This window comes from Phaethon lepturus, unplaced genomic scaffold (assembly GCF_000687285.1).
Source record: "Phaethon lepturus isolate BGI_N335 unplaced genomic scaffold, ASM68728v1 scaffold21233, whole genome shotgun sequence".
Classification (NCBI taxonomy): domain Eukaryota; kingdom Metazoa; phylum Chordata; class Aves; order Phaethontiformes; family Phaethontidae; genus Phaethon; species Phaethon lepturus.
Window position 1 is genome coordinate 1 of NW_010528659.1, and position 26,082 is coordinate 26,082.

General features: G+C 43.8%; 2 protein-coding genes across 2 annotated transcripts; both read right to left on the bottom strand.

Annotated features, from left to right (window-relative positions):
- Positions 1 to 443: 443 nt before the first annotated feature.
- SRGN (serglycin) lies at positions 444 to 2,866 on the bottom strand. Its single transcript, XM_010283746.1, has 3 exons — positions 2,776 to 2,866; positions 839 to 986; positions 444 to 663 (listed from the first exon to the last, which is right to left on the bottom strand). The coding sequence occupies exons 1-3, from the start codon at positions 2,864 to 2,866 to the stop codon at positions 444 to 446; spliced, it is 459 nt and encodes a 152-aa protein (XP_010282048.1).
- A 10,713-nt stretch (positions 2,867 to 13,579) lies between these two features.
- KIAA1279 (KIAA1279 ortholog) lies at positions 13,580 to 26,076 on the bottom strand. The gene is made up of 7 exons (XM_010283745.1): positions 25,998 to 26,076; positions 23,429 to 23,527; positions 19,806 to 19,885; positions 19,514 to 19,697; positions 18,268 to 18,352; positions 15,768 to 15,877; positions 13,580 to 15,027 (listed from the first exon to the last, which is right to left on the bottom strand). Exons 2-7 carry the CDS (start codon positions 23,435 to 23,437, stop codon positions 14,149 to 14,151), a joined length of 1,347 nt encoding a protein of 448 aa, XP_010282047.1. The 5' UTR covers positions 23,438 to 23,527; positions 25,998 to 26,076; the 3' UTR covers positions 13,580 to 14,148.
- Positions 26,077 to 26,082: the final 6 nt, after the last annotated feature.

Here is a 26,082-nt window from a genome sequence, read left to right on the forward strand (position 1 = left end):
GCTGACAGGAACTAACTGCCGTGGCCCCAAAACGTTTGGCAAGATTTTGCGCTTTTTAGGGAAATGTAGGCAAGGAGGTGCGAGGCAGCCGCTCGGGCGGGTTTTACGTGATTAGCTGAGTTTTGTAAAAGTGCAGGCGACTCCCACCGCGCAGAGATTTTTAATTTATTCCCCCTGGAGCACAGTAACATCCACACAGATCAGGCAGGGCCCTCGAAACCTGTTCTCCCCAAAGCGGGATGGCTGCCACGGCCACTAAAAACAAGGAGCGAGTTCACACCGAACAAAGATTTTTTTTTCAGTGAATCAAAGCAATAAAGATTTTAAGGCAAAGTTTTTATTGATTTGGAGTCGGTTGAAAACCATTTCGTGGCCGTCGCATCGGGTCAGGTACCAGGGAAGGGGCAAGGGAGGCCACTGCCCTCACGAGGAGGCTGATGTCCCTAGCCCTGCAGGAGCAAATCCTCCTCCGTTAGCTTTCGCTTCAGCTCGCCGCCTCGTGGGCCTGCTAGGAAGGTGGGCAGCTTTGCCTCAGAGAAGCCATCGCTGTCACCGAGCCCTGACCCGGAGGCTGGCTCCACTTCCATCACAACATCAGACCCAGAGCCGGACTCCTCATCCGAGAGCGGGAATATGTCGCCCAGCTCCTGGTATCTCTTCAACCTGAAATGCAGAGTGGCAGCTAGTTTATTCCAACTTTATTATTATCTCTTAAGTGAACACACCAAAGCCTCACGTTCCCGTGGGAGAGCCACGCTGTGGCAGGACCACCGAGACGGGAATACCAGACATTTTTAGGTGCCAGCATCAATGACAAACATGCAGTATATGAACTTACAGGGATGGGTCTGCCATGGGAGGAAGGATCCTGTTGGCTCCACCAGTGGGCATATAAAACCAGGGCCCCTTCTCTTCGATGCAGTTAGCTGACCAGGAGTCGGGTCGGCACCTCACTCTCTTGTACCTTGCCTTCTGCATCGGAGCACCTGATCGAATCAGCCGTATGTTATTCACTGGGACCAGGACGTTATTCACCAGGACCTATTAACTTTATGAGCACTTAGTAAAGCTTGAAGGAGCGGAAGAAAGTAATTTGTGTGGCCCTGATTGCTCAACTGCCAAAAAGTAAATTAACCCTGCAGGCTTTCTTTTAGCAGGTACTGATATCCCTAAGCAACACCCCTGCTATCACAGACGTCGTGCACATCTTGCATGCAGCACTGGAAGTCCATGGGAATTGGAAATGGAAAGCCCGTGGGAAACCATCGCATCACGTTGACATCACAGCAGGGCTTATCCCCAGTTTGAGGCACAGCATGTCCCCGGGGAACCCACAGGCTCAGCCACCTTCAGCTCTCCCTGAAGCTGGTAGAGATATCTCAAGATCTCCAGGGGACAAGCCACCCCAGCGGAGAGCTGGCTCCTGTGCCCTCCCTTTCTCTGTTGGATCCAGCAAGGGTCAGGGCCAACCTCCCTTTGGCTTTGCTCGTCTCAGCTCAGCCCCTTCGAGTTTGATGGGATGAGTTTTGGTGGGGAGGTTGGAAATTCAAGGTGTATCAAAAGCCGCCAGATTTGGGGATTACGTAGGCTCCTGGAGCATGTCGCTGCAGTTGAGATCGTTCAGGCGTCTCCTAGACACAGCTCATGGTTACATAAACCCACGGTTTCAGTTCTGGTGCCCCCCAGATGCCTGATCAGAGCTGTCACTGAAAAGCAAGTCTTCAAAAAATACCAAGAGGAGAAAATAACGATCACAAAGTAAAGGTAAAAACAGCGGCATTTCGTCCTTCCTTTTGGTCTCATGTAATTAATTTGCTCTGAAGCCTCCTGGCACATTCTTCCCCTGTTGGCACTTTATCTATTTTTTCTCAGTTTCTTGGGAATATCCTTCTGTAATTACACTTCTCTAGTGCCCTATGTATTTCCATAACGTACTAGATGACTTTCAGCTACCTCCTACACTCCTCTTTAAGAGAAAACAAGATCTCATGGGTATCATTTCCTGCTTCTTTTACAGCATATTCCTTTCTCATACTTATTTCCTTCTCTTAGCATGTTATTAAGAAGGTTTTTAATAATAACAGTGGCAACAAAATAAACAACTGCAGCTGAATAATTTTCAAATAAACAACATACAAAAGGCAGGCCATAATCTCTCAAAGATCAGCCTCTGAGTGGTAGATACATAAGAGGAAAGGCTGTCACTGTCATCGCCTTGGTTTGGGGAGAGATTATACTCTACATGATTGAAAAGCGCTTCTGCCTCACAAGAAAGAAATCCACAGGGTACATGTCACCATGAATCAACATTTCCTTTTAGTTGTTTTAGTGCTGTTTGTTGCAATATTGTACCGACTAAACCGTTTAATTTCCTCATATTTACAACTAGTTTCCTTTCCTGCCTCCCCAAGAAAGTAGACCGTAGTAGTTATGACATGGGAACTGTTACATACTCCGTCTGTAACTATGACAGGGCCGGTTAAAAAAATATCTTGAAATACATGTATTGAAAGTATACCCACATACAGCAACTTATTTTATGAAGTCTTTTTCTCATAGGGGCTGAGGAAGGGACACAGAAATGCTCTACTAGCAAAAAGCACCTTTTCTTACCATTCGCCCTCCAGAAAATGAAATGTTAGCAAAACAGGTTTTCTGAGTAGATCTCATTACCCCTAGAAGAAGGTCAGTTTGCAAAATTCGGAGGCTGCCTACTTGGCCTACACTGCATAGCCCAGAAAGAGGATTACCGAGAGAACAACCGCCCCGTTTTACCTTGTGCTGTGTATCCCACAAAGAGGATTAAACAAATAGCCAGGAAAATCCTCCCGTTACATCTGATAAGGAGCTGCATTTTGGCCGGCATCCCCCCGCTCACCACCAGCCTTCAGCACAGCTTCACACTTCAGAAATACAACGGGGCAAGGAGATCGACTTTTAGAAAAGGTTTCCAAAACCTCAAACCCAACCCATAACCTGCGTCACTGCTTCCTGATTGACAGGAGTGAGACATGTACAGAAAAGCACAGCGCTCTGGCCTCCCGGCCTCCATCACTCCAAAAAAAAAAAATCCCCTCTGCCCTCATCTCCAGTTTTGCCCGAAAAGCAAACCCGGGACCAACCAGCCCAACTGAACGCATGTGCTGCTGGCAACTTGTGGTCCAGGTGCGTGTCCTGCCCAGCACGTACCCGGTGCTCAGAGGACTCCAGGGCCTTTGCTGTTTCCTCCAGAGAGAAAAAGGAGCACTTCGTGTCCCCCGACTTCCAGGCAACTGCATTTTTGCATTGGCACGGGTAGTGATTTTCCCTGCCTCAAGCCCATGGCAGCCCACCAGGAGCATTAGGAGCTGGCTGCTTGCAGTCGGTACAAGTTTCACCGACTGGGAAATAATCTTTTTCCACAAAAGTGAGTTATCTCTGGAACCTTATACTGGGTTTGGGGTTTTTTTGAAAGCAGGATCTTAGATATTCACAGTAGAAATGAAAAAATGTATTAATTTTGAGAATATATTCTGGTAGAAACGCATCAGCTCCTTTCTGAAAGGGCACAGCAGATTTGCTCAGCCAGATCATTGCCGTGTGGTGCAAGCATCCCAGGGAATGTGGCAAAGGTTTGGACAGCATGTGGCTCCACAAGGAGCCCATCTGGAAAGCCATGAAAGCCCTTACATAGACAGATACATGGAAGCTGCCTTTCAGCTAGCTCATACCTTTCGCTTGCCTTTTAGTTGTCTTTAAACCAGGCTTGAGTTCACTTAAGAATAAATTATAAACAAGGAGGTTATAGATAACGATGGGGGTTTTTCTTAGTCATACCATTAGCTGCTGGATTAACTGGGGCACCGTCGTGTGGGCCTAACGTGCTGCCAGCACCTTCGACGATGCTGCAGCTGATAGTGTAAGTCGTCTGTGGTAAATCTATTTTTACGCGGTGGAAAGTCCATGCAGGCCTCTGGTGGGGATCTGGGCTGAGCAGTGACTTTCCCCCTGTGCACGGTGCTCCACCAAAACCCCACAAGTGACAGAGGAGACCCCTCCAGCAGCTCGCCTCTCCAGGCTGGGATTTACCACCAGACCGAGGGATCAATCTGCATGTTCAGCATCGATGCGATTTATTATGAACCTCTGCACATGGGATTTTTTGCTGGCATGAGAAAAATAGGAGACTCGAACCAAGCAGGCACGGAAGGACTCGCATGCAGCGGTTATTCCTACCAGCCTCATTTCTACTGTCTATTTTTCACATAACTCCTTCTTCTTCTCTCTTTTTTTTTTTTTTTTAAGGCAGTGCTCAGCGTCAGTAGGAAGCTGGGTGAACACGTGTGGGGAGGCGATCAGCCTCCGCCTGCTGAAGGCTGCGGAAACCGTTCCTGCAATAACACCTCTCATTTTCCGCTGGTCACAGGCACGCACCAAACACCCCTCCAGTGCGCGCAAACAACTCCCCGTGTGGGAAAGCACGCCTCTGATGGATATTTCAGCTCTTCCCACCAACCCAGGGCTTTTTCCATCCCGGCATCCACGGGATGCGGCCAGCACGGTGCCCACCAGCGGGCACAATCATGGGGGGCCGGGGATCCTGCAGGCACAGGGGCAGCCACCGGGGGAAGGTGGGAGTTGCAAAACCCCTGTATCTGGAGGGGGATCTCACAGAGCCAAGTCAATCTGTCTCGTCATTACCAACCGATGGGAGAACTTGTAGAGCTGGCAGTTTTGCCACGCGGTTTTGTTATTTTCTTCTGTAGTAGCAGCATGCCTCAGGAAATGAGATTGCTTTACGATTGGTAACCATGGGAAGACCAAAGCAAACTTTCCGCTCTCCCATCTCATGTACCCCTGCGTAATGGGGGCCAGAAACCTGTGGGGAGCTTCAGCCTGTGCCCATCTCCTCCTGTCCTGCTGTGCTCCGTCGGTGCCTGCACCTCGCTGCGCTTGGCAAGCAGAGAGCTTTCCACCTTCCAGCAAATGTGGAAGCAGTACTGGAGACCTGGATCTGAAGCAGAGACGATCTGGGATGTGCAAGTCTTAACAGGAAAGCATGCCCTTTGCGGAGTGTCGTGGGGTGCCCAAGGAACACTGTGCAATTTTTTACCTCTCTGTAAGCCACTCAGTACATAAAATGCAAATAATCAGCACTCATTAAAAAAAAATCTCATCTTGAGCTAGAAGGCTACAAGTTGCAGAACGTTAACACACTTTTTTCTTTTTTGAAATGGAAAACTGCATACAAGCTGTACCACACTGGAATGTTAACCTTGAAACGTGCCATTGCGTCAGAGTTTAAGAGAGAGAGGGGGTGTTTAAGTCTAATATTTTAAATCCAGAGGAGAGGACAGTCACTGTACCTAGGTCAGCTCTCTCAAATCTACCTCACATAAACTGCAAGGAAGATTCATAGGATAATATTCATCTTGCATAGATCCTGTGTGTATATATTGGAAGACTAAATGCCCCAACAGAATAAGCAAGCCTATAAAAAGAAGAAAAGAAACGAGGGGCAGATATTTGAGAACGCAGTGCTCACCTTGAGGCCAGAGAGAGGATTTCAAACATCGTACCAACACGGTGGAAATGTCACCATCTCTGCTCACCTATGTTTTTGCATAAACGTTTCCCACCCACCCCTCACTCTCCTTACAACTACCACACTGAAGCGCTGCCATTATTTTCAAATCACATGCAAAGCAGATTAAGCACTGTGCTTTTTTCTAAGGCATTAATTTAGGGAGCGGGGGGCAGGCAGAGGGAGGGGGCTGCCCCAGCACTGTGCACCAAGCCCCTCAACCAGGCACGTAGGACTCGTCCTTATGTGCTTGAAATATCTGGGAATAGCCCCCTAAGCTATAATAAACACTTCAAAATCTAATGATGAACTTCGAGTTACAGCCCGTAACTCTCAGGGCTGTTTTATCTCCCAATGGGCTTCAGGAATAAGGAGTAACCTAGTAACATCACTAAACAGGGACCACACCACAGGAGTGCCTGGTGTGAGGGCATCCATCCTGCTGTTGAGGGCAGGGGATGCAGGGGAAAAAAAATCCCAGTGAGCCCATTTCAGTAACCCGGAGGGGCATCATGGGCGTGTTTTGGCCAATTCTTTGGTGGACACCAACCCCTGCCCTGCTCCAGCCCAGATAAATGCTGTCACCGTAGCTTGGTCTGAAGGAATGGTCTGACGTAGCTGCGTCAGGCTGCTCTCTCTGCTGCTTTTCCTTGCCCGTCAGCGCAGGTTTGCTTTGCAGCCTCTATTTCCAACAAGCAGCTGGCCAGCGGATCGGCTCCCAGGAGTGCACAGGCACGCACTGTCCCGGCGCTTATCGTCGAGGCAAGCAGGCAAGGCAGTATCCGTCCAGACAGCGGGGTCCCGATAAGGAAGTTTCTTATTCATAACGGCTCGGAAATCAGATAAACCCTAACTGCTGCGGGGTCACTCTGCTCTCAGGGGCCAGGTTTTCCCCTGTCCTGGCTGGCAGAAGCTTGGTCCTGGCTTCGAGGGGGGATCCAGGCTGACCACTGCACCCCTCGAACACTCCTCCCCAGCGGAGCAGCAAAGCTGTCTGGGGCAGCCGGAGGCTCCAAAGGGCTGGGCCCTGCCCACGATGCTCAGCTCTTTATGTGCTCCGCTGGGAAAGTGGAAATACATATTTTGTACATGTCACTGCTCTGGGGAGCAGCCAGTACAGGAAAGGCTACACCTGTTATGAGCAGAGCTTGAAAAGGGAGTAAAGGGAGAATGATGGCAACAGAGAAAAAATAGAGACCAGGCTGAGCAAAGGAGAGAGGGTCTGAATGGCAGCTGGGTTGAACAAGAGGAGCATTTTTTTTGCCCATCTCACCTTTTTGGGAAGGCAGAACAGGTTTCTTCCCCAACACTTGCTGCTAAGGTGGGACAAGATCCATCAGACCTAGACATCCAAAGGGCCCTGAGCACATCGATCCACCTCAGAGACTACCCACGAGCTGCCCTGTTAAACACACCAAAATCACCCTGACCCCCCTCAGCAGCGAGCTCCCCCCAGGCAGGCCACCCACCTAGATTTAAGGGTGCTTTCTGCCACCAGCTTACGTTCAACCAACCAACCTTTGGGGACTGAAAGCAAAAATATATCCTGCCTCAAAATGACAAAGAGCTGGCAACCCAGGGAGGGAGGTTTGGGTCAACCTGGGGGGATTTCTAAATCCAGCCCTGAGCAAAGATGAATTCTTAACCTGGGTCGCGTCTGAGCACAGCGCCTGGCCCCTGTGTTGGCCCGTGTACCCGGAGCTTCATGGCACGCGCAGCAGGGCAGTACATGGCATCCCTCGGCCTCTTGTGCCAGCGCCTCTTGCCTCCAAGGGCAGTATCAGGACCTGACCCGTGAAGATAAGATTCAGATCTTGCAAGAAATCGTTAACGCTCACGTGCATCACATAGAAATCGGACATTCGCTGCCATCTAGATCACACAGAAGAGCAACTCCTCGTTTTTTTCCCATGATGAAGGTCAACAAGTGCACGGTGAGAGATCTTTCCTGGAAAGCCACAGCTGTGTTGACACCAAACACAGCCACCGACTGACGGGAAACTGCCAATGGCCTTTCCCCATCAGCGATCTCGCCTCTGCCAAAAATGTTAACCGAGCGACAGGCCTGTCCTTCAAGAGGCAAAAAGTATCTTTCCTTCATGCTGGGAGGTGCGACGTTTTCTGCTTCCACGCGCTGAAGCCCGGAGCAGCAGGTTTTGGCTGGCAAAATCAGGACTATAATTTAAAAGCAACAACTTGTTAAGACATGACACAGCAGCTGAGCTCTGGTTTCTGATTAGGGAGGCAACTTCAGTAGCCGTCCTTCCTTCTTTAAAACCTCATCCCAGAGCAGCGCCGGCACTGCGGTGAAAGCGCCCAGCCCTTGCTGGGAGCAGGACCTGCGCAGCAGAGCGAGCGGGAAAGGAGTCCCCTTCACACAGCTGCTCTTTGGGAAAACTCCCCTAAAACCACAGGGAATTAACGAGGGAGGGAAGGGTGGTGGGACAAAGATGTTTTAAAAGTAAAGCCTGGTGCCCTGTTCCTCTGTTGCTTCTTTGTGAGCATCTTTTCATTGCAAACCAGTTGGCATTGCCACATATGTAGCTGGTTCAAGCTCAGTTACCCAGATATTAGGCACAGATATTTTCCCATAAGATGGTTTTTCCAGCAGAGGACAACCTCACAAAAGTGAGCAGCTCAGCTGCTTTTAGATGCTTTTCATCAACCCTGGGCTCTTCCCCCATAGATCCACCTCAAGCAGCTCACCTTGCCTCCACTCCCTGCATGAGTGTGAACCTATTTCTAAGCACAAGCACCACCGGTGCCACATGAAAGCTTCACGCTGTGTGCAGGGAGAAAGGGCATCAGTAAATTTGGGAAGATGAAAAGGAATGGGAAGCACGGACGCTCCATTGGAGATCTCCCCATGAACCAGATCTGCTTTTCCCATCCCATGTGTAAAATGGAGCAGAGCTGGTGTTTGGGCCCCAGTTAACCAACCCTTTACCATTGTTTTGTGATCTTCACTGAGTTCTTGGAGAAAGAGGAGAAATTAGAGTAAAAGAGAACAGGTTTTTTCTATTTCTTATTGACCAAAGGAGCTGGGTATTTTTTAAGCGTGTTTGTTTTAGTAGAAATAACCTTTTGTTTTGAAATGTGACATGCAGAAGAGAAAAATGAGGAAAGGCATGAAAAGCAAGCCTGCCATGGAAGCTTCTCCCTGGTGGGACCGGCTCACCCCAGCCCACCAAGCCCCTTTTGAAGGATCTGCTCCATGCTCTCGGGGTGGACGCTGCTGCGGCACGAAGCAGCACACACCAAACTGGCAGCACAAGGGATTTTAAGATGAGCATATCCCTTTAGAAAACACAGTTTCCATTAATTAGGAAAAAAAGCATTTTTCGCCTTTTCCTACTTCAGAGACAGGCTCTGTAACAGCTCTATTTTTTCATCTCTGTTCGTGCAGAAGAGGAATCAGATGGGGTTAGCCAGCAGGGAAAGCCGAAGCCTGGGGCAGGATTCGTCTCATCTAACATTTCCAACAAAGAGTGCAGTGGGGAGGCCAGGAGAGGCCGGCCAGGGAGACGAGACCCGAGACCCTTGCAATACCTTGTGCCTTTACGGTGTGGAGAGCGTTCATGTCTTTCCGTGAGCCCTGTGTAACACCAGCAGCTGGGTGCCGTAAGAAAACACTAAGGCAAAGCACATGGAGAAGTTAAAATAAAAAAAGACTTGAAAGCTATTTGACGAAAGTTCCAGATGTGGACAGGCAGGAGGGGTAGCAGTGTGGGACACGCGTCAGGGCTAGGTGTCTGCGCAGAAACCATCAGCAAATGTTTGATGTTCAGAGTAAACTTTGCCGGCAGGAGGTTATGTTGTTCTTTATTGCCCCCTCCTCTCCTGTAGCCTGCAGACCATGTGCTGGCAATCAGGTCCAGCATCACCATTTTCGTCTCCCTGTCCGCACGAGACATGGCTTCTAGGGTGTCACTACCTCTGCGATTTAAAAAGTCCTGGATTTCTGGCGGAAGGAGGCTCTGGGCCCACCTGGTTGCATCCTCTCATGGGCTGCTGTGAAACTTCTCTGGTGTTTGCTGAACCCATTGGCTACCCAGAGATGGGCTCCAGGAGAGCAGGAAGAATTTCATCGCCAACACTCTGAGCAGTTTGAGACCCCACCTGGGAAGCAGTTGCTCCTGCTCCCCTCCAAGACAGTTGACGTACAGGAAATCATCTTGTTAATTCCTTCCCTCCCCACACACACATTTCACCCACAGATTTCAGAGCAGCTGACGCAAGCGCTTGTACTCCTCTATGGCGTTCAGTGACTAACACTCCATCACATGCCCACTGTGATCCTTCACTCAATCACTCGCCCAATTCGTCGTTTCAGCAGAAAATTGCATTAAAAACCTCAAACAGTGAAATCCTTGCACCCTTCTCTGATGTCAACTCATACGTCTCTTTTATAGCGACAATTGCTAATTCCTAATCAGAATGGAAAATGACCGTGGTATCGAGCATTTGTTTAGAGATAAGCGGCTGATAACAATTTAGTGCCAAAGACCTTAATAATTCAGGTGGTTTTAGCAATGTTTTAAAAGTCTAGTGCTTGAGGTTTTGGCATTTTGTATGCACAAAATAATTAAAAGTCTTTTTACATTCTTAAGGCAAGCAGCTTGTTTGCAAAACGCGCTGTGTTTAGTATCCCAACAGTCTCTCCGGCACATCATCCAGACCTTCAGCTGTAAAGACACAATCATACAATGGTTTTGGAAAAAAGGCAGCCAGACAAAGAGTCTTCATTAGGAAACCGCTGACTGTTTGTACGCCTACCCGTGACAAGGAAGAGCTAGAAACCACCAGCCAAACTGCAAAATTAAAAAGAACTAGCAGGCACTTTGGACAGAGTTCCCTGGAAGTATGTAAAAGCAGTTTTCAAACCAAATTTAAAATCTACATTAGTCATTTGTGGCGAGCTCTAAAGTAGCCAAAGATGTTGCAATTGAAGAGGAAAGAAAGTTGACAAATACTTCTCACCACAACTTTACGTGCTTGATTTTAACATAACAGTCTTTAGTTCTGTAACTTCAAGACTACAGAAGGGTTGGCCTCGTGAGCCGGCAGTCTAGCCTAAGCCCTCCTTCACAGGACCTATTTCTGGGCATCTTATAGTGAAAAGGTCCACGGAAAACATCTAGGTAACACCAGCTATCTCAGTCTTTTAAAAGAAACACACAAGTAAAGCTCATCTTCGCACTCTCAGTGCTGAGCGAAAACACCAAACAAAACTGAGATGCGTAAAGCCACGCATTAACAAGATCAGCCTTATTTCTCCTTGCCTGATGTCGAGCTTAATCAGGCTCCTGCAATATTTCCGGACGTGGAAGTGCAGCAGCAATTACACCCAGCGTGAGCGCTGCACTGATACCCTGAGGCATCTCCATTTTGCAGATGGAGAAGGAAACGATCTGCCTCGCCAGGGCCACACGAGCCTGTGCCGGGGCAGGACCAAAACTCCCGACAGAAGAGCCTTTGGGTGGGCGAACAGTGCAAACCAGCCCAGGGACCTCTTGCTTTTGCCACACCGAGGCAGCAACCGCCGCTGCTCCCCTTGCAACACAGGGGACCTGCTTTCCTGCTGCGAAGGGGAAGTGAGGGCTTGCTTCTGCCCGCTTCCCCCGGCATTTCAGCTGGCTTAAGAGGGGAGAATGGCAAAGGACAGGCTGTCACCTCCTGCCACTCTCCTCTGGTCCGGTCCCTGTGGGAAAAAAAGAAAGAGTTTCCTTTCATGGGCTTGTAGGGAGACATTGAGAACAAGGAACTGTTTTTTTTCCCCTCCTGAAATATTTAAGCACAGCGTAACCTTCCCAATCGATCCATTCTATTAACACATACCATGTCTCCTGTGGGAATAAAAGAAAGAGTTTCCTTTGATGGGCTTGTAGGGAGAGATTGAGAACAAGGAACTGTTTTTTTTCCCTCCTGAAATATTTAAGCACAGCGTAACCTTCCCAATCGATCCATTCTATTAACACATACCATGTCTCTGGCCAGCATGAGAATTAAGAACATTTCAATTAAAACAAAACTGTGTTTTTAATGAAATCAAATTACTTCTCCCGAGTATTATGCACTACTTGAAGAAGTATGCTGAGGTTATAGCCTCTGAGTTGAGGAGATCTTGTACTTGATGCGAATTCTGCACAAACACAGGCTTCTTATAAACCTCGCTGCTTTATGCTGGGTAAGGAAAAAAACCTCATAGAACAACAGAAGGAAGGTTTCAGTTGTAAGATTTTTTGCTGTACAAAAAGGAATAGAAATGCAGGTTAAATGGAGTTCACAGGAATCTAATCTTTAATTAATCTTTGAAATAAATGCCTGACCTCACATACTTCACAGTTAAAACTCAACATTCCTGAAGGGAGCTTTGCTGCCTAATCCAACAAGCTTGCCCTCTACTTTTTTTTTTTTTTAAACTAAACACACAATCTTACTTAAGTTCATTCTCTCAAATCATTGAACAAACAGGAATTACTCAAAAAGACAGGCCTTAAAAGAACCACAGTGTAGTGTGTTGTGTTCGTCCTTCCCCAAATTACAAGTAAACTAAGTTCGACGAGCCAATCCTTGCTTTAAAAGATTTGCACAAAGGCCCTTATAGGTGGAATAATAAAGCATGCAAGAAGGGCTGCGGGGAGAAATCACCTTCTACTCAAATATGAAGCTAAACCTGGGAAAAAAAAACAACTTTCCAATTATGAGTTAGTAGTAAAAGTGCACACTAGCTTTAACTGAAATCATAGACAAAAATAACGCACAGTACAGCCTGCTGAGAACTGTTTCACTGAGAAACTACAGGCTGCCCTTCAGGGAAAACTTCAGGCCATGAGAAAAAGCAAACTAAAGACCTGACAGCAGAAAAGAAACTCCTAGAGGCTGACAATTATTTAGTAAGACAGAAACACCGCACACATGCACGTGCAGACACTCTCTCCCTTACTCTGTATGCATGCAGGTAGCTGGTCTTGTTTTGAGTGTTGCTGCCTCTCGTTTCCATTTGTTGGCCTATTTGTTTGTGGTTGGAAGTCTTCTGTGGAGAATTCTGCAAGCTAGAGATTTTTACCACACTTTCAAGATGTACAACCACTTCTTGCTTGCACATGCTTCCCCCTCACACCCTCCAAGTTAACATCGTTTTTTCCCCTCCTCCTTTTCACGGAAGGATCCAGTTGTTTTAACGATTCTCCTTCAATGCCTCCTACTGCTGTGAACGTCTTCCCATGAACTTGACGGCGCGAAGACTGCTGGTGCACGGAGCAGCACGCTACTGCACACCCCATCACCTTGTCACGTCACTTTCCCATACCCCCTGGCACCTCTGAACGTACTCTCTTAATACACAGTTGGACAATATGCTCAGCCTACACTTTATCTAGAACAGGTCTGGGTGCATAACCCTTTTACGGACACCAGAAATACAGAGACAACCTCTGTGTACGTTTTGGGTCAGAAATGCAGCCTGGTCTTCCATAGAGAGTAAACAGGTGCCTAAATTAGAAGGTGGCAAAGGCAACAGGTTGTATAAGACCAGGAATGTTGCCAGGTCAGCAGGTCCTTAATGACAATGAGGAGAGCTTTAAGAGAAGTCAGCAATCAATGGCACACAGGCAGATTTTGAATAGCGCCTCGGCTGTGCTGGGATCTGCAGCAGCTTCAGAGAGGTCCCTACTTGCAGCTCCTGCTAAGACAGGACCTGGGGTCCCTGACCAACACAAGGTGAGAAACCACCCATGGCATCCCAGCCCTTTGAGCTGTATTCAGCAACTGTCTGGAGTTGCCTCTTACCCTGTGAATTCTCCACAGTGTATTAAGAGCGGGGTATCTCCTCCCACCACAAGCAGGAAAGCTTGCCACTCGCTTGCTCTCAGTTCTGGCACTTCAGTTGCTCACGTGTTTTTGCTGAAGATACTCACGTGGAAACACTTGCACAGCTATTTATTTTGGCCAAAGTTGTAATGTATATTGTATCTTAGTGAGACATGAGCAAACAGAATTCTAAGGACTCTGAAAAAAATGTAGCCAAGCTAGTCCATTTATTGAGCCTCCATCAACTTGGTTTTGATTAACAGGGGAACAAAGAAAACACTGAGCAACATACAGAATAAATATTGAAAATAACATAAATTCCCATCATACAGATCAAGTTTTCTGGGGACAAAGGTTAGAAGAGATAAAAAGTATTCTAGTTGGAAGAACGTGCCTCAGGTTTCTTAGAAAAATTTTCCCAGAGAAAACAGATTCTCTTAAAAGAAACAGTTTTCATACAGCACTACATTTAGAAACTGAACCATACGCCAAAGAAAAAACCCTAAGGGAGAAAAGGTTTATATTTACATACAGGACAAACTATACAAAGCATTAGCTGGACATTCACTTCACATTTAAAGTTTATACCATTAGTGTGGGTGAGCTACTGAACAGGAGAGCTCGGAGTTTTTCACAAAGTTACACTACTGCAGGCTCCAGGTGCCCTGCCGAACCATAGACAACTGAGTCTATCAATGAGTACAAAGTTGTCCGACAGCACTGGTTTTGACAGATACCATTTTAACAGTGCACATTTCCTTCAAGGCAAGTATTTATATAAAGGGACAGAGTTTTGCTCTTAGCCTCTCCATTCTTGTTGGAAGAAGACCCACCATCTCCTTACTGAGTTCTAGTTCAGTTTCAACAGCACGGACGGCATCTGGGTACTTCTCACAATAGTCTACCAGAAATGTGTAATATTCCAATGATGTCTGCATATTTTCCAGTTGCTTTTTGCTATCCGATGTAATAAGCTTACCATATAGTCGTGCAATATGAAATTTAGCCACCATTGCCGGGCGAAGAACATCTTCCTCAAGCTCTTCAGGAAACACCTTATCTGGGTTCCTCAAAGAATCTAAGAAGAGTTCATAATATTTGATTGCTAAATGAGCCAGAGAATTAATTTTTTTAATTGTGTGGGAGTCTAGCTCCTCTAGCCTGTTACCAATAGCTACCTTTAAATCCATCATCTCATAATAGGTGTCGGCTAGTTCAAACTGAAGCTGCCTACTAATCAACAGATAGTACTGTGGATTCAAGTCTGCATATATAGGCTCCAGCATGTCTATTCTACGCTTGTGCATTTTGCAACGTCTCTCATAGTCTTCTTCAAAGAAAGCAAGTACCTTAAACAAAGCACTGTGATCCTGAACAATTTCAATATGGTCAGTAACATAACCATCAACCTGAAAGAACTCTTTTGCTTCCTGAACATAGTTCTGACCAACGAGGAAGATTGCTCTGGCTTCTTGAAAATCTAAAGGATATACACTGCTCACTTTCTCTTCCATGGCTAAGACAGAGTCACATATATCACTCGTCCCAAAAAGGACAGCTTTCTTCCTGCCCTTCTCTTTTTCATCCTCTTCTTTTTTCCTTTGGGCTTTAAGTTCCAATTGCCTGTCTGGATCCAGCTCTCCTATGTTATCCTGAAATGACAAAGCATACTCATTAAAAATGCATGTGGCTTACTACAAAGAGCGACTTACCCTGAATCATTTTCTTCACGAGTCACCTTTGAAATACAAACTATTTAGCAATGAGACAGAAGAGAAGACACACTGGCATATCAGACCTTACGTTCACAAAACAGCATGTAAATTACAGGCTCAACTTTGTAAAACATAAGACTAAGACAATTTAGTCTCCCTACCCTGTGTGACAATACAGCCAAAATAACAAGTGTCAAGCCCAAAGGCTCCGCTTCTGCAAAGAATTTCAGCAAACGCTGAGTTTAAGCATTCAAATGAATGATTACACGAATGAAGTGAACGTTTAAATGAGTCAAATGCTTGAATGAATGAGAACACCAGCACAGAAAACTGTTGCATATGAAGATGTTCTTTCTAGAAGTTAAATAAAGAGTAATCTGCCAAATCAAGCCACAAGAAAATACAGCAGAGAGGAGGGAAATTTGAGAAGTTGCTGTACAAGCAGTGCACTGATCATGCTAGAGAGCTGGTCTCCTATCTGTGCTTCTATCCAAGGGCTGCATTAAAGTCAAAGCCTACTATGAAATACCTGCCACACTGAAGCATTTATTGTATTATCCATTGGGCAACTGTTCATCATTTGCTACCAAGTATGAATTGCTTCCTGTTAACAAACATCAAAATAGACTGTGTTTGGTTTTTTTAAAATGACAGCTACAGAACAGATCTTCTGTTACCTCAAGTAATTTCCGAGCGCTTTGCAGGAGATTCAGGCAATACTTAATCCAGCATCTTGCAATTTCAGCTTTTCGCTGTCGAAGGTCCTGTTGGTCTTGCTCCGTTTCATCTATCGAATGGACATAAACACATAAAAACCTTAAGAGAACTCGAGTATTCCAGCAAGAACCTCCAATGTTACATGCAAAGAATACATTACTTGTTTGAGACAGAAATACGTTCTCCACATTAGTTTATATGCTAATTCTGTACACTGTCATTCTGGTAGGGACACATCTAGGTTAACATGGATTTGTCATGCATGAATTCTTAAAAAAAACCCTGAAGATCACAATCTATGTTTTAAAAGACCTTTGATCTTGGAGATGTTTTACTGGAAAAGGTTTTCATGTCTCTTTGTAACAAGAGAAAGAAATCATGACAATTTGTTTCCTGAGATTCAGGCTGCCTGTCCAGTAATGGTTTCTGAGGGTGATCAGGGTATTTGTATTGCAGCGGGCCCCAGACTTGCTACCAAAAAAGGGAACAAAAGTAGGGGAAACTGCCTTTGGTTAATCTACCTGGTACTAACATAAGATTTATTAGCTCTACAACTTCTGGATTTTTCTCCCCACAGTCTCTCCACTGTCCTAAGTAGCAGCACTGCCGATGTATCGAGATAAGGTTTTCAGAAACAGAACGCATTTCAAAAAGAACTCATTTCCCAGTCTCTGGGCAGAAGGCAGTGAGTTAGCTGAACAATGAGGGGATGGTAGCATTCATGTTCACCAAGTAAAGTGCCAACTTCAGACTCAGATCTACTGGGTTCATTATCTTTCATTAGAGCCAATCAAGTTTTTCTTATTAAGGAAAAGAGAATTGTTGCTAATCTAAGAAAAAGCACCTTTACTAAATATCTGTGTTTGTTTATATACCAATTAACACAACAGAATGAATGTGCTTGGGAGTGGCCAATGCTGACTGTGTATTAGTCTTTCTGTAACTTCAAACTTTCTGCATAAATGATCTTCAAGTCCACAGCCCATCTCTCTGTACTGTGAAAAAGAAGGGAAAATAGGAGAAACATTCACTCCATTGAAATAAACACAAATATCACTACTTCTGTTTGGCGTGGGAGGAAGCCGAGACAGAAGTTAGTTGACTTGCCCAAACATCACGCAAGAAGTCTATGAAGTACAATTGAAAATAGGACTCATCTACCATTTCCACTCTCACACCCGGATTTGAGACTGTAACTGACGGTATGTTTCAACTACTGAAAACATTAATCATTTTTTGGCTTACGTATCATATAAATGAACTCTGACAACCGTGCAGTCAGGTAGCTATGGAAGCCCACAAACACTGCTTCAGACCTACTGAATATTTCATAATATACCATTTTCAAACAGCCTAGATCAGCATAACCTGACTCATGACAGCCTCGTTTCCCTGAAACTAGAAAGTTTCAGGATGAGTGACACCACCCTCTAAGTACTAAATAGTAAAGAAAAGCAACTGCATAGAGTTCTGTATTTTTGAGCTAAGAGAAATACTAAAAGCAATTAATTAATGTACTGCCACTGAACTTCAATTAAATGAAACTCGGTTGTGTCTATTCAGGTTATATTTTAACCTGAAATAACAACATCAGTGGACTAAAGAGCTTGTGTTCTAAACAGCTCAAACCATTAAAAGTTAGCCAATATATTCGCCGTTCAAAGTGACAGTTATGAACTCACACAGGGGCTACCCTGAGTACTTGTTCAGTCTCCACGAGTTAAAGCTCTGTTGATTTGAAGCTTTCAGTTGCCCAAGACACAGAATGTAAAAGGCTGTGCTGCAGATAAGCAAAGACTAAGCCGAAAATAGAGGATTTCTTTTAAGTACTGACACTATCATGTAACCACAGGTTCTTAAAACTGTGGTCACTTCTCTGAGTGTCTTTTACTGATCTTCACACCGAACCACACAGTTGTTCTTTTGCATCAATACTCAAAATGACATGGAGGGGAGCTACAACTCCAAAAATAGCCATTAATGAGGCTGCAGCATCCAGCAACAAAAGACAATGCAAGTAACTTCTGAATTTGGTGTTCTGCAATTTCCCTCCCTCTTTTAAAACTATTCCACGAAGCATCTGGTTTGGTTCATTGAACCACTGCCCTCTGATCACTGTGAAGCAAAGGCAAGCTGCACTTGAAGCACATGTACAAGAACAAAAGGGTGAACAGAGACATTGCCACTATTGAAATGGGTATCGGTTTAAATTTCACTTTTATTCTGATATGCTTTCTGAAACACCAGCCAACAAGAATGTGAGTTTTTCCTCACAGGGTTTAATCGTAGCCAATCTTAAGGAGCTCTTCAGAAACGTTCCACTTCAGTGTTCATTAAAAAGATTTTAGGAAATTAACACTGGGGTAAGTTTTGTACATATTGTTAGACTTCACTTTTAACATTACATATCAGTGATGCTTAATACACAATGTTTTGTTCAAAACTTTTATATGAACTTACTGTCTTCAGCAGATGGCACCTGTCCAGCTTGGCTAAAGATGACACTGGCTGCTGCTAAACAGTGTCGGGACTCCATAAAGCATTGCTGAGAGAAACAGAAATGGCAGCATTTATCACTAGTATAAGCAGCGCAAGCACTGCGCTCAGCTTGGCTACACCCCTCGCCTGAGATAGTAAAGATACACGAACACAAAGGAAGCGACAGAACTGAGAGGCTCTGGAGCATATTGCCCTGGAGACTGGAAGAAAACACACAATTTTTCCACATTTGCTACTGAATACAGTATTTTCTAACTAACTGTTTTCTCTCTACCACAGCTACAATAGCTAGCCTTGCTTTTAATATTAGCTTTAATAATTAATATTTTAACATTAGATAGACACATTGTGAACATTTTCGCTGTTCTATGTTACTATCGCTTCCTTGCGGTAAAGGAAGTGACGTCTTGTGGTAAAGACTGTATCACAGGGTGTTAGTCGGAATAAGATGGACACACAAGTCAACGTTATGGGTGAGATTTAGATTCCTTTACCCATACTTGGCAGTGCATTACTTAATGCTTAGTGCTATCAATGCATCAAAAAGACATGGAAATTACAAGTTACTATTGAAATTAGCATTAACGGGTTTAGGCATGGCAGAAGTCTTTTAAGCATCAGAAAAGAGCACTGGAATAGTCTGGAATATAGAAATTCCTAAATAAAACTGAAGCATTTCAACACAGATGTGTGGAAGCAAACAGCCACCGTCTTACGTATTCACTTTAACGTTCACATAGGCTCAGACAAGTCTTAAGCATGTGCGAAGGTACAAAGGACAATAATTTATAGGAACCGTACAATGTGTGATACTTTGGCCCTCAGATGCTTTTGTTTTTAAACTCTTTATTGTAAGACAACAATATAATTACAAGAAACAATTTAAATTTAAGTGATTATAACCTTCAAGTTTTCCTTAAGAGCACCGTGTCACATCACTACTGATACTTCATAAACTGTAGACCTTTCCTTAAGTCTACACCGCTGCTCATTTTTCCCACTGCCATCACAACCACACAGGAAAACCACTATGTCTTCTTCAGAAAAAACTAACAGATGTTTCACGTCAGAAAGTAACTCGTGGTTTTATAGGCACACATTTTTAATTCGACACAGAGCCCTGTCTCAAACAGCTGTTTAAACAACTGTCTTACTTGATAGTTACATTTGTGATATAATTATAGCAGAAAAAGATTAGGTATATTACCTTAGAGAGATAGTACTGTGACAAAGTAGCAGCATTGAGTGCCCATTCTACTGGGTAGTAGCCACAATACTCAAGCTGTCGTTTAAGAGTAGTGTGGCAATACTGAGCAGCCTTCTCAATCATCTCCAGGTGTTGGTAGACTTGTGCCAGATAATACAGAGTATGTGTATAGGCTTTTTCAAATCTGGAAAAAACAACAGCCTCTTTAGATTTTCTTCCCCCCCCCCCGCCTAAATACAACCTCATAAATTAAAAAAAGTAATCATAACCTAGGTATGCCGTACGCACCCACCTTTTGGATCTTTCTTGGTCTGTAAGTTTTTCTTCTTCTGCCATGAAATGTTCACTAGGATCCAGGGGAGGATTTCCATCCTGCAAGAGTGCATGAGACATTCAGTAAACTACATTTCTCTTCATTTGTAACATAGTGCTCCCTCTTCTGGCTGCACAGGATTTACCACTTTTCAAACCCAAATTCATCGAAACTTCACATAATGCACCTACACCCATCTGAATGTCACATCTCTGGAGCAATTCCACAAAGCTCAGGAGATGTAGAGGAAGACAGACAAAATTCCATACAGAATTACAAGGTTTCCAGCTTGTAGAAGACTTCTGCTTACAGAAGCAGTGCATGCTGTCTGCACCAGAAACACTCAACCTGGATTCTACAGGACTGTAACTCAGTATCTTTAGTTTGTACAATAACACAATGGTTTTAAAGCATCACTTTAATACTAAGCATGCCTTCAAGTGTAAAATATTCATTTGTCCAGCTGCACTAATCAGTAAGAAGAAAACATCCTGCAGGAAGTACTGCAAAGAACATTATGTGCAGAGACTACTCGGCAGACCTGCTGTAAAGACTTACCACTGTGAAATGACTCCCTTTACTCACCACCTGGTAAGACTATTTACTCAAATATATGAATGAGACAACAGGCCACACCTTTGGAGAATGAAACTGCTAAGCCTTGATATAAGGCATGACCTACACACGAGCTATTAATGATGTGTACTACTACATTTAGAAATGCTTTTTTGTTTTTTAAACCATGAGTTCTGTGAGAATCCTGAGATAGATTTCATGACACATACAAAATAGTTTATTTTCCCTCATCAGGAACAGAAAGTAAAACATTGCTGTGCACATAGAAGTAACTCTGATTTTAAACTGATTTTTGTGCATTCTGTGACATTAGTTTCCGAGATGAATGCAGAACAGTGACAACTATGCAGCTTGCAGGTCTGTTCAACCTTGCCTTAAAACAACTGTCAATAAAGTTAGAGTCAGCGTAACTGGCAAGCCCAACAGATTAACATTGCTTATGGCAAAGTTTTACTAGTCTGTGCTTATCTAACTTCCTTTGTAACTGTGAATAACTTCAGATGTCAATTCGAAAACACTTCAAATGAAGGTGTCTTTCTAAAAGTGGCTTTTTTTCCATTGCACAGTGCATCCTGAAGGATGTTCAGTATGTCTGCTAGCAACAAAGCCCAGCTTAGTAGGCAACTTCCCTAGCCCTCTCCTAAGCCCATTTATTTCTTAGCCCAAGAGAAAGTAAGGCAACAAATAAAAAGCAGTCCAAAGAAATACTTTGATCTTTTAACCTTTAGGGTTTTCTGTTTATACCTCATTAGTTCTTAAGATGCGAATTTAAACCCCCCATCTTGTTTTCTTTAGATAGAAAGGCGTACAACCTTCCAGAGGCTCCCAAACCTTGAACAAGACTAGAGCCACTCCTGCAAAGAAAGCAACTGAAATGACACAGTGAGCAAGACCCTTGCCTCCTTCCGTATCTATAGATTTACCCTCTGATGCCTTATGCCTTTAATTATCCTTAGGAAGAGCTCTACAACTCTCCTTTTTGGGTGGACTTTATTAACCCAAGCCCCTGCCCATGAAGTTTAGCACCCTCAGATTTTCATTGCAGTGCATTAAACAATCAAACAGCTTTCCTAACAGAAAAATGTTGTTACAATAGCTAATTATTGTTTGGAAAAAAATTTAAAATATATATAAACTCAAAACATTCAGGAGCAGAAAGTAAAAGGTTCTTTTATCTCTACCAAACTGATTGTATTCTTCCAATTGCCTTGGTTTTGCTCTAGTTGCTTTAGGGGGAAAAAAATAAGCCCATCCAATTTGTAAGTTAACTAGACACAGTTAGGAAACGACTAAATCCATCAGTTCAGGAAAATGCCTCAATCATTAACAGTTTACCAAAGATTCCCACACAGGAAGGCTTCCCAATAGCCCAAAAATATGGACTGTTAAGAAAAGTATATTCACATTTTCATAATTTGTGATTGACGAGTGTTGTCATGGTTGTATAAATCCTAAAGATCAAACGGCACTGCAAGCAACTCAAGTCCTCTTTATAAACCGTAAAACAGTTAAACAGGCTCCCCCAGGCCCTGTGTTTTTCGTTGGGGGTTTTTTGTTAATTCTTCGCACATTACGCCAAATACAGTTCAGTACTTTCAGAGAAACGTGACAAAAGTCTAATAAAGTTACCACAAAAACAGTCTTTTGCTGTAGTTCCTTTAAAAGAAAGTCTTTAGGCATAGTTATGCTTGACTATATGATGCCCTGAAATATAAGTGGCAAATAAAAAAAAAAATGTTGTGGGAAAAAATGCAAAAAAAAATCTGATGTGGGCTTATTGACAGTCATGTACATACACCTTAGCCAGGCAGCAAAGTCCCAGAAGGATTATTCACTAGCCATTACCCAGCAATGCATGCAGATAACTGACAAAAATTAACAGTTTCAGAAAAGCCCACAGTAAAAATGTGAAGCATTTGGAAGTATTGTCTAATCCACTGAAATATATGGCAGTACTGGTTCAATTCCATAACCCCTAGAACAAGTGCCAGAATCTTTCAGAGGCGATGTAGAAGCCAACAATATCATGCCTGGCTGGGTATAAATATCTAAGTTGAACATCAGGAATTAATTAGAGAAAGGGTCTGTGGAGAGATGTAGTATCTCTAGTCAGACCAACCAATCCAGAGGGCAGAAAATAAACAGACGAGCTTTTCAGCACAAGTGGGGGTTTTTTCTGGATCCATTACCTACCTCTCCTATCCCTGTAGACCAGCATGGCTACAAAGGTGGCAATACAGCAGTAACCAACCGATAAAGACTAACCTATTCTAAAATTTCCACAAGAATAATCCATGCTATAAACCAAGTTCATGTAAAACCTGAACTGCAATTTCATTAAACTATGTTTTGTCCAACCTTTATAGCTGTCCTGAAACACAGATACTGCTCCTTTAAAGCCACAAATGTTTTCAGCTCACTGGTTAACTGTCCCTGAGGCAAGTCAGTGTAGGAAGAGCTTTGCAAAGAGCTTAAAAATAGCACAAGGGAGTCTTTGTTGATACACAGCAGAATCCACAACTCAAAAAGTCATTTAATATGCATGCGGGGTTTAGCTGTTTATAAGATTGTCCTCTTGGACACGGAACTAAACTACTTGCCTCTATGGAATACTGTGCACAGTCAGAGCAAACCATTCAAATATTAGTCTTGTTTCCTCTTCCCACTGAAAGCAATGGATTGACAACCTACAGCATTTCCAAGACAAGATTAAGAACAGTCTTAATTAAAAGCTAAATTCTACCTGGCTTCAATTTTGGATTATCAATCCAAGAGCTTTCAGAAAGGGCCATTACTTCTTGAGAAAAATTACTTTCCTGCGTAAGTCCATTTTGAAATTAGCAAGTGATCCTCTAGTTTGCCTCTTCCTATGCTAGCAGTACAAATCATGTAATTTTTCAGAAATATCATAGCAGCCAGTACAGAGCTCAGAAACTCAAGTTCCATTGTATGCTTTTTCAAAGATTACTAAAACTATGAGTGGCACATGAAAGTAAGACCTGCCACAATATTAATTAACACAGTACCTCTTTCATGTATTGATTATACAAGGCTTCTGCAGATTCCAAGTAAGTTTGCGCAGTTTTAATTTCATCCCTTTCAGACCACAGGATACCTAGATTGTTCTAAAGGTAAAAGGAAAAACAAGATAGTTATTTTCCCATTATGTTCCATTTACATTACACTTTTTCTCCAGACAATTTATCAGTCTTTATCCTTACGTGTACATGTTCTAATACAATGGATTTCACAAAGCAAAAATTGTGCCCACCCATTTTTTTGCCAGTTGCTCAAAAAGGAAGGTTATCACACAGCAGCAAATACGTACAGAATTCGCCTAACAAACTGCAATTTTCTGTGTTTACTCTGCTAAGTTAGGACTGCTGTATTCAAATAATGAACTTTTTCCATATAGTATGTTCTGCATCAGATTTGTGCAGCTTTTATAGCATATACGGTATCATAAAAGGAACCATTAGAAATTTGCTGTCATGACTGTAGAAATATTTAACTGGAAAAAGATATGCTAGGAATGAATGCGTGTATATTTTCAACAATTAAAAGAGATTGTAAGAACCATTAAGATGCAAAAGCTATAGATGCCTGCCTTCAAATTTTTTACAGCAATATACACAGTAACGTTACCGCATCTGTGAACTCACCTTTTACAAAAAAGTACCTCTAATTTTATTAATAAAGATGAAAGCATTAATAACAATCCATGTCTGATGTGCTAATTTAATTCTTTGAAGAAATACTTTGCCCACAGCTGAGCAGTAGAATGGCCCAGATTTAATTAGACCGAAACTGTGATACACATCCTCATGCAGAAGCTCAGAAATTAGAACCAGGGCTACAGAAACAGGCACAGCAGGAAAAAGGAATGCTCCTTCTTTTAAAATAGAAGTCAGTGCTGTGACAACATACTCCATACAACCTAGAACACGCCGATGGAGAAGTATGGCCACTGTTGACAATTACTGCTTTCATATCAGATTTTTTTTTGTGTTAAATACTCAAGTCTTCTATAGTCCTTGGGACAGAAAGCTGAGGGCATGCTCATTTATCATCATTGCTCTCAGCTGCATGCCTGATGACAGCAGACATGTCTTCTGTTGGACCACAGCACTTCACATAGGTAACACATAAACTTTATTCTGCTATTTCCTAAGGGCCCCCCGAACAGCAAAGCCCATGCAAAGGACAGCATTTGTCCCATGGAGAAAAGTTCCACTTTCCAACACACCAGTTCAAAAGCACAGTGGAACCCCCGGTCCTCAGCCACAAAACAACTCCCCAGCAACACACACTGGGAAGATGTTATCTTATTTTGACTGGCTTCTCAAGTAATCTCCAATCTATAATGAGTAATAGATTCGTAGCAGTGTACCCAAAGCATCACACTGAAGGACAATGAGCAGGTGTAACCTCACAAATTCCAGACAACTGTTAATTTAACCAACGTGAGACAAGTCACTGTTTAACTAGCCCCTTTCCGCATGAACACACAATTCCTTGACAGTTTTGCAATGGTTGACAAGGAAGTACTACCAAGCCTCTTCTAATTAGAGCAGCCATTTTTGACAGAGACATCTAAATAACTGCTCTATTTAATTTAAAGTCTAGAGGTAGAGATATCTAGAGGTAGCTGATATACAGCAGCTACCATGATGAAGCAGTTGAGCAAATGCCCTTTTGTGAATCATCATATGGTAAGAACCAATTTTGTTAGCAGTATTACTTACTTCAGAATAAAGAGATTAATATTATTACTTCTAACCCTACGAGACTATATTCATTCATCTGAAATGAAATATAATAGATTAAGAAATAAACCACAAGGCTGAACAGCAAACAAGCGACAGCTTTTGAGAACAATCTACCTTTTCGGGATACTGCATAAATAAAAGCATCTCCCAATTTTACTTTGACAACCAATGACAGGTAAGGAATCACAAGTAAGTTCTGGACATACTGAGGTCTTCTACTAATTTCACCTTGCTCAGTTCTCACAAATTCTGTCTCAGTCTATCTGAAGAGTACACTGCTTTGTCAACACCCAGTTTCTATTAAGAGAACACAGTTAAGCGCTCTGCACACCCGGAGGCATCAGCAGCAAGCTTGAAAGAGAACAGCATCCCTCCACAGCCCTCACCTGTGAATTATTTCTTTGAGCACGGAATAACGGCCCACAGCCCTGACGTTTATTATTATTAAACAAGCTCAGTCTATCTGAAGAGTACACTGCTTTGTCAACACCCAGTTTCTATTAAGAGAACACAGTTAAGCGCTCTGCACACCCGGAGGCATCAGCAGCAAGCTTGAAAGAGAACAGCATCCCTCCACAGCCCTCACCTGTGAATTATTTCTTTGAGCACGGAATAACGGCCCACAGCCCTGACGTTTATTATTATTAAACAAGCCATACGAGACCACGCAGCACGGCCCACAGACACAGCACCCCCCTCCGCCTGACGCCACCCAGACAGACCCCGGCCTCTCTCTCAGAGCCTCGGGCCGCACGCTGCCAGGGCAGCGCACACCTCACAGCCCCCCACCACCGGTACCCCTTCGGCCGTCACAGCCCCGGCCCACCTGGGCCTGTATGTAGAGGGAGACGCAGTCTGGGGAGAGGCGGTGGGGCTCGAGAAGCTGCGTGCAGCGCTGCAGGTGCTCCTCG

What these genes read in the sequence shown, in the direction of transcription:
- SRGN (XM_010283746.1), bottom strand. Translation starts at nt 2,866, where the DNA reads ATGCCGGCCAAAATGCAGCTCCTTATCAGATGTAACGGGAGGATTTTC. An exon ending in TGTGGGATACACAGCACAAG is followed by an intron (nt 987 to 2,775) that starts GTAAAACGGGGC and finishes TGATTCGATCAG; the next exon opens with GTGCTCCGATGCAGAAGGCA. An exon ending in CCCATGGCAGACCCATCCCT is followed by an intron (nt 664 to 838) that starts GTAAGTTCATAT and finishes TCTGCATTTCAG; the next exon opens with GTTGAAGAGATACCAGGAGC.
- KIAA1279 (XM_010283745.1), bottom strand. An exon ending in GACCAAGAAAGATCCAAAAG is followed by an intron (nt 19,698 to 19,805) that starts GTGGGTGCGTAC and finishes TGTTTTTTCCAG; the next exon opens with ATTTGAAAAAGCCTATACAC. An exon ending in GGTGCCATCTGCTGAAGACA is followed by an intron (nt 15,878 to 18,267) that starts GTAAGTTCATAT and finishes TCCATTCGATAG; the next exon opens with ATGAAACGGAGCAAGACCAA.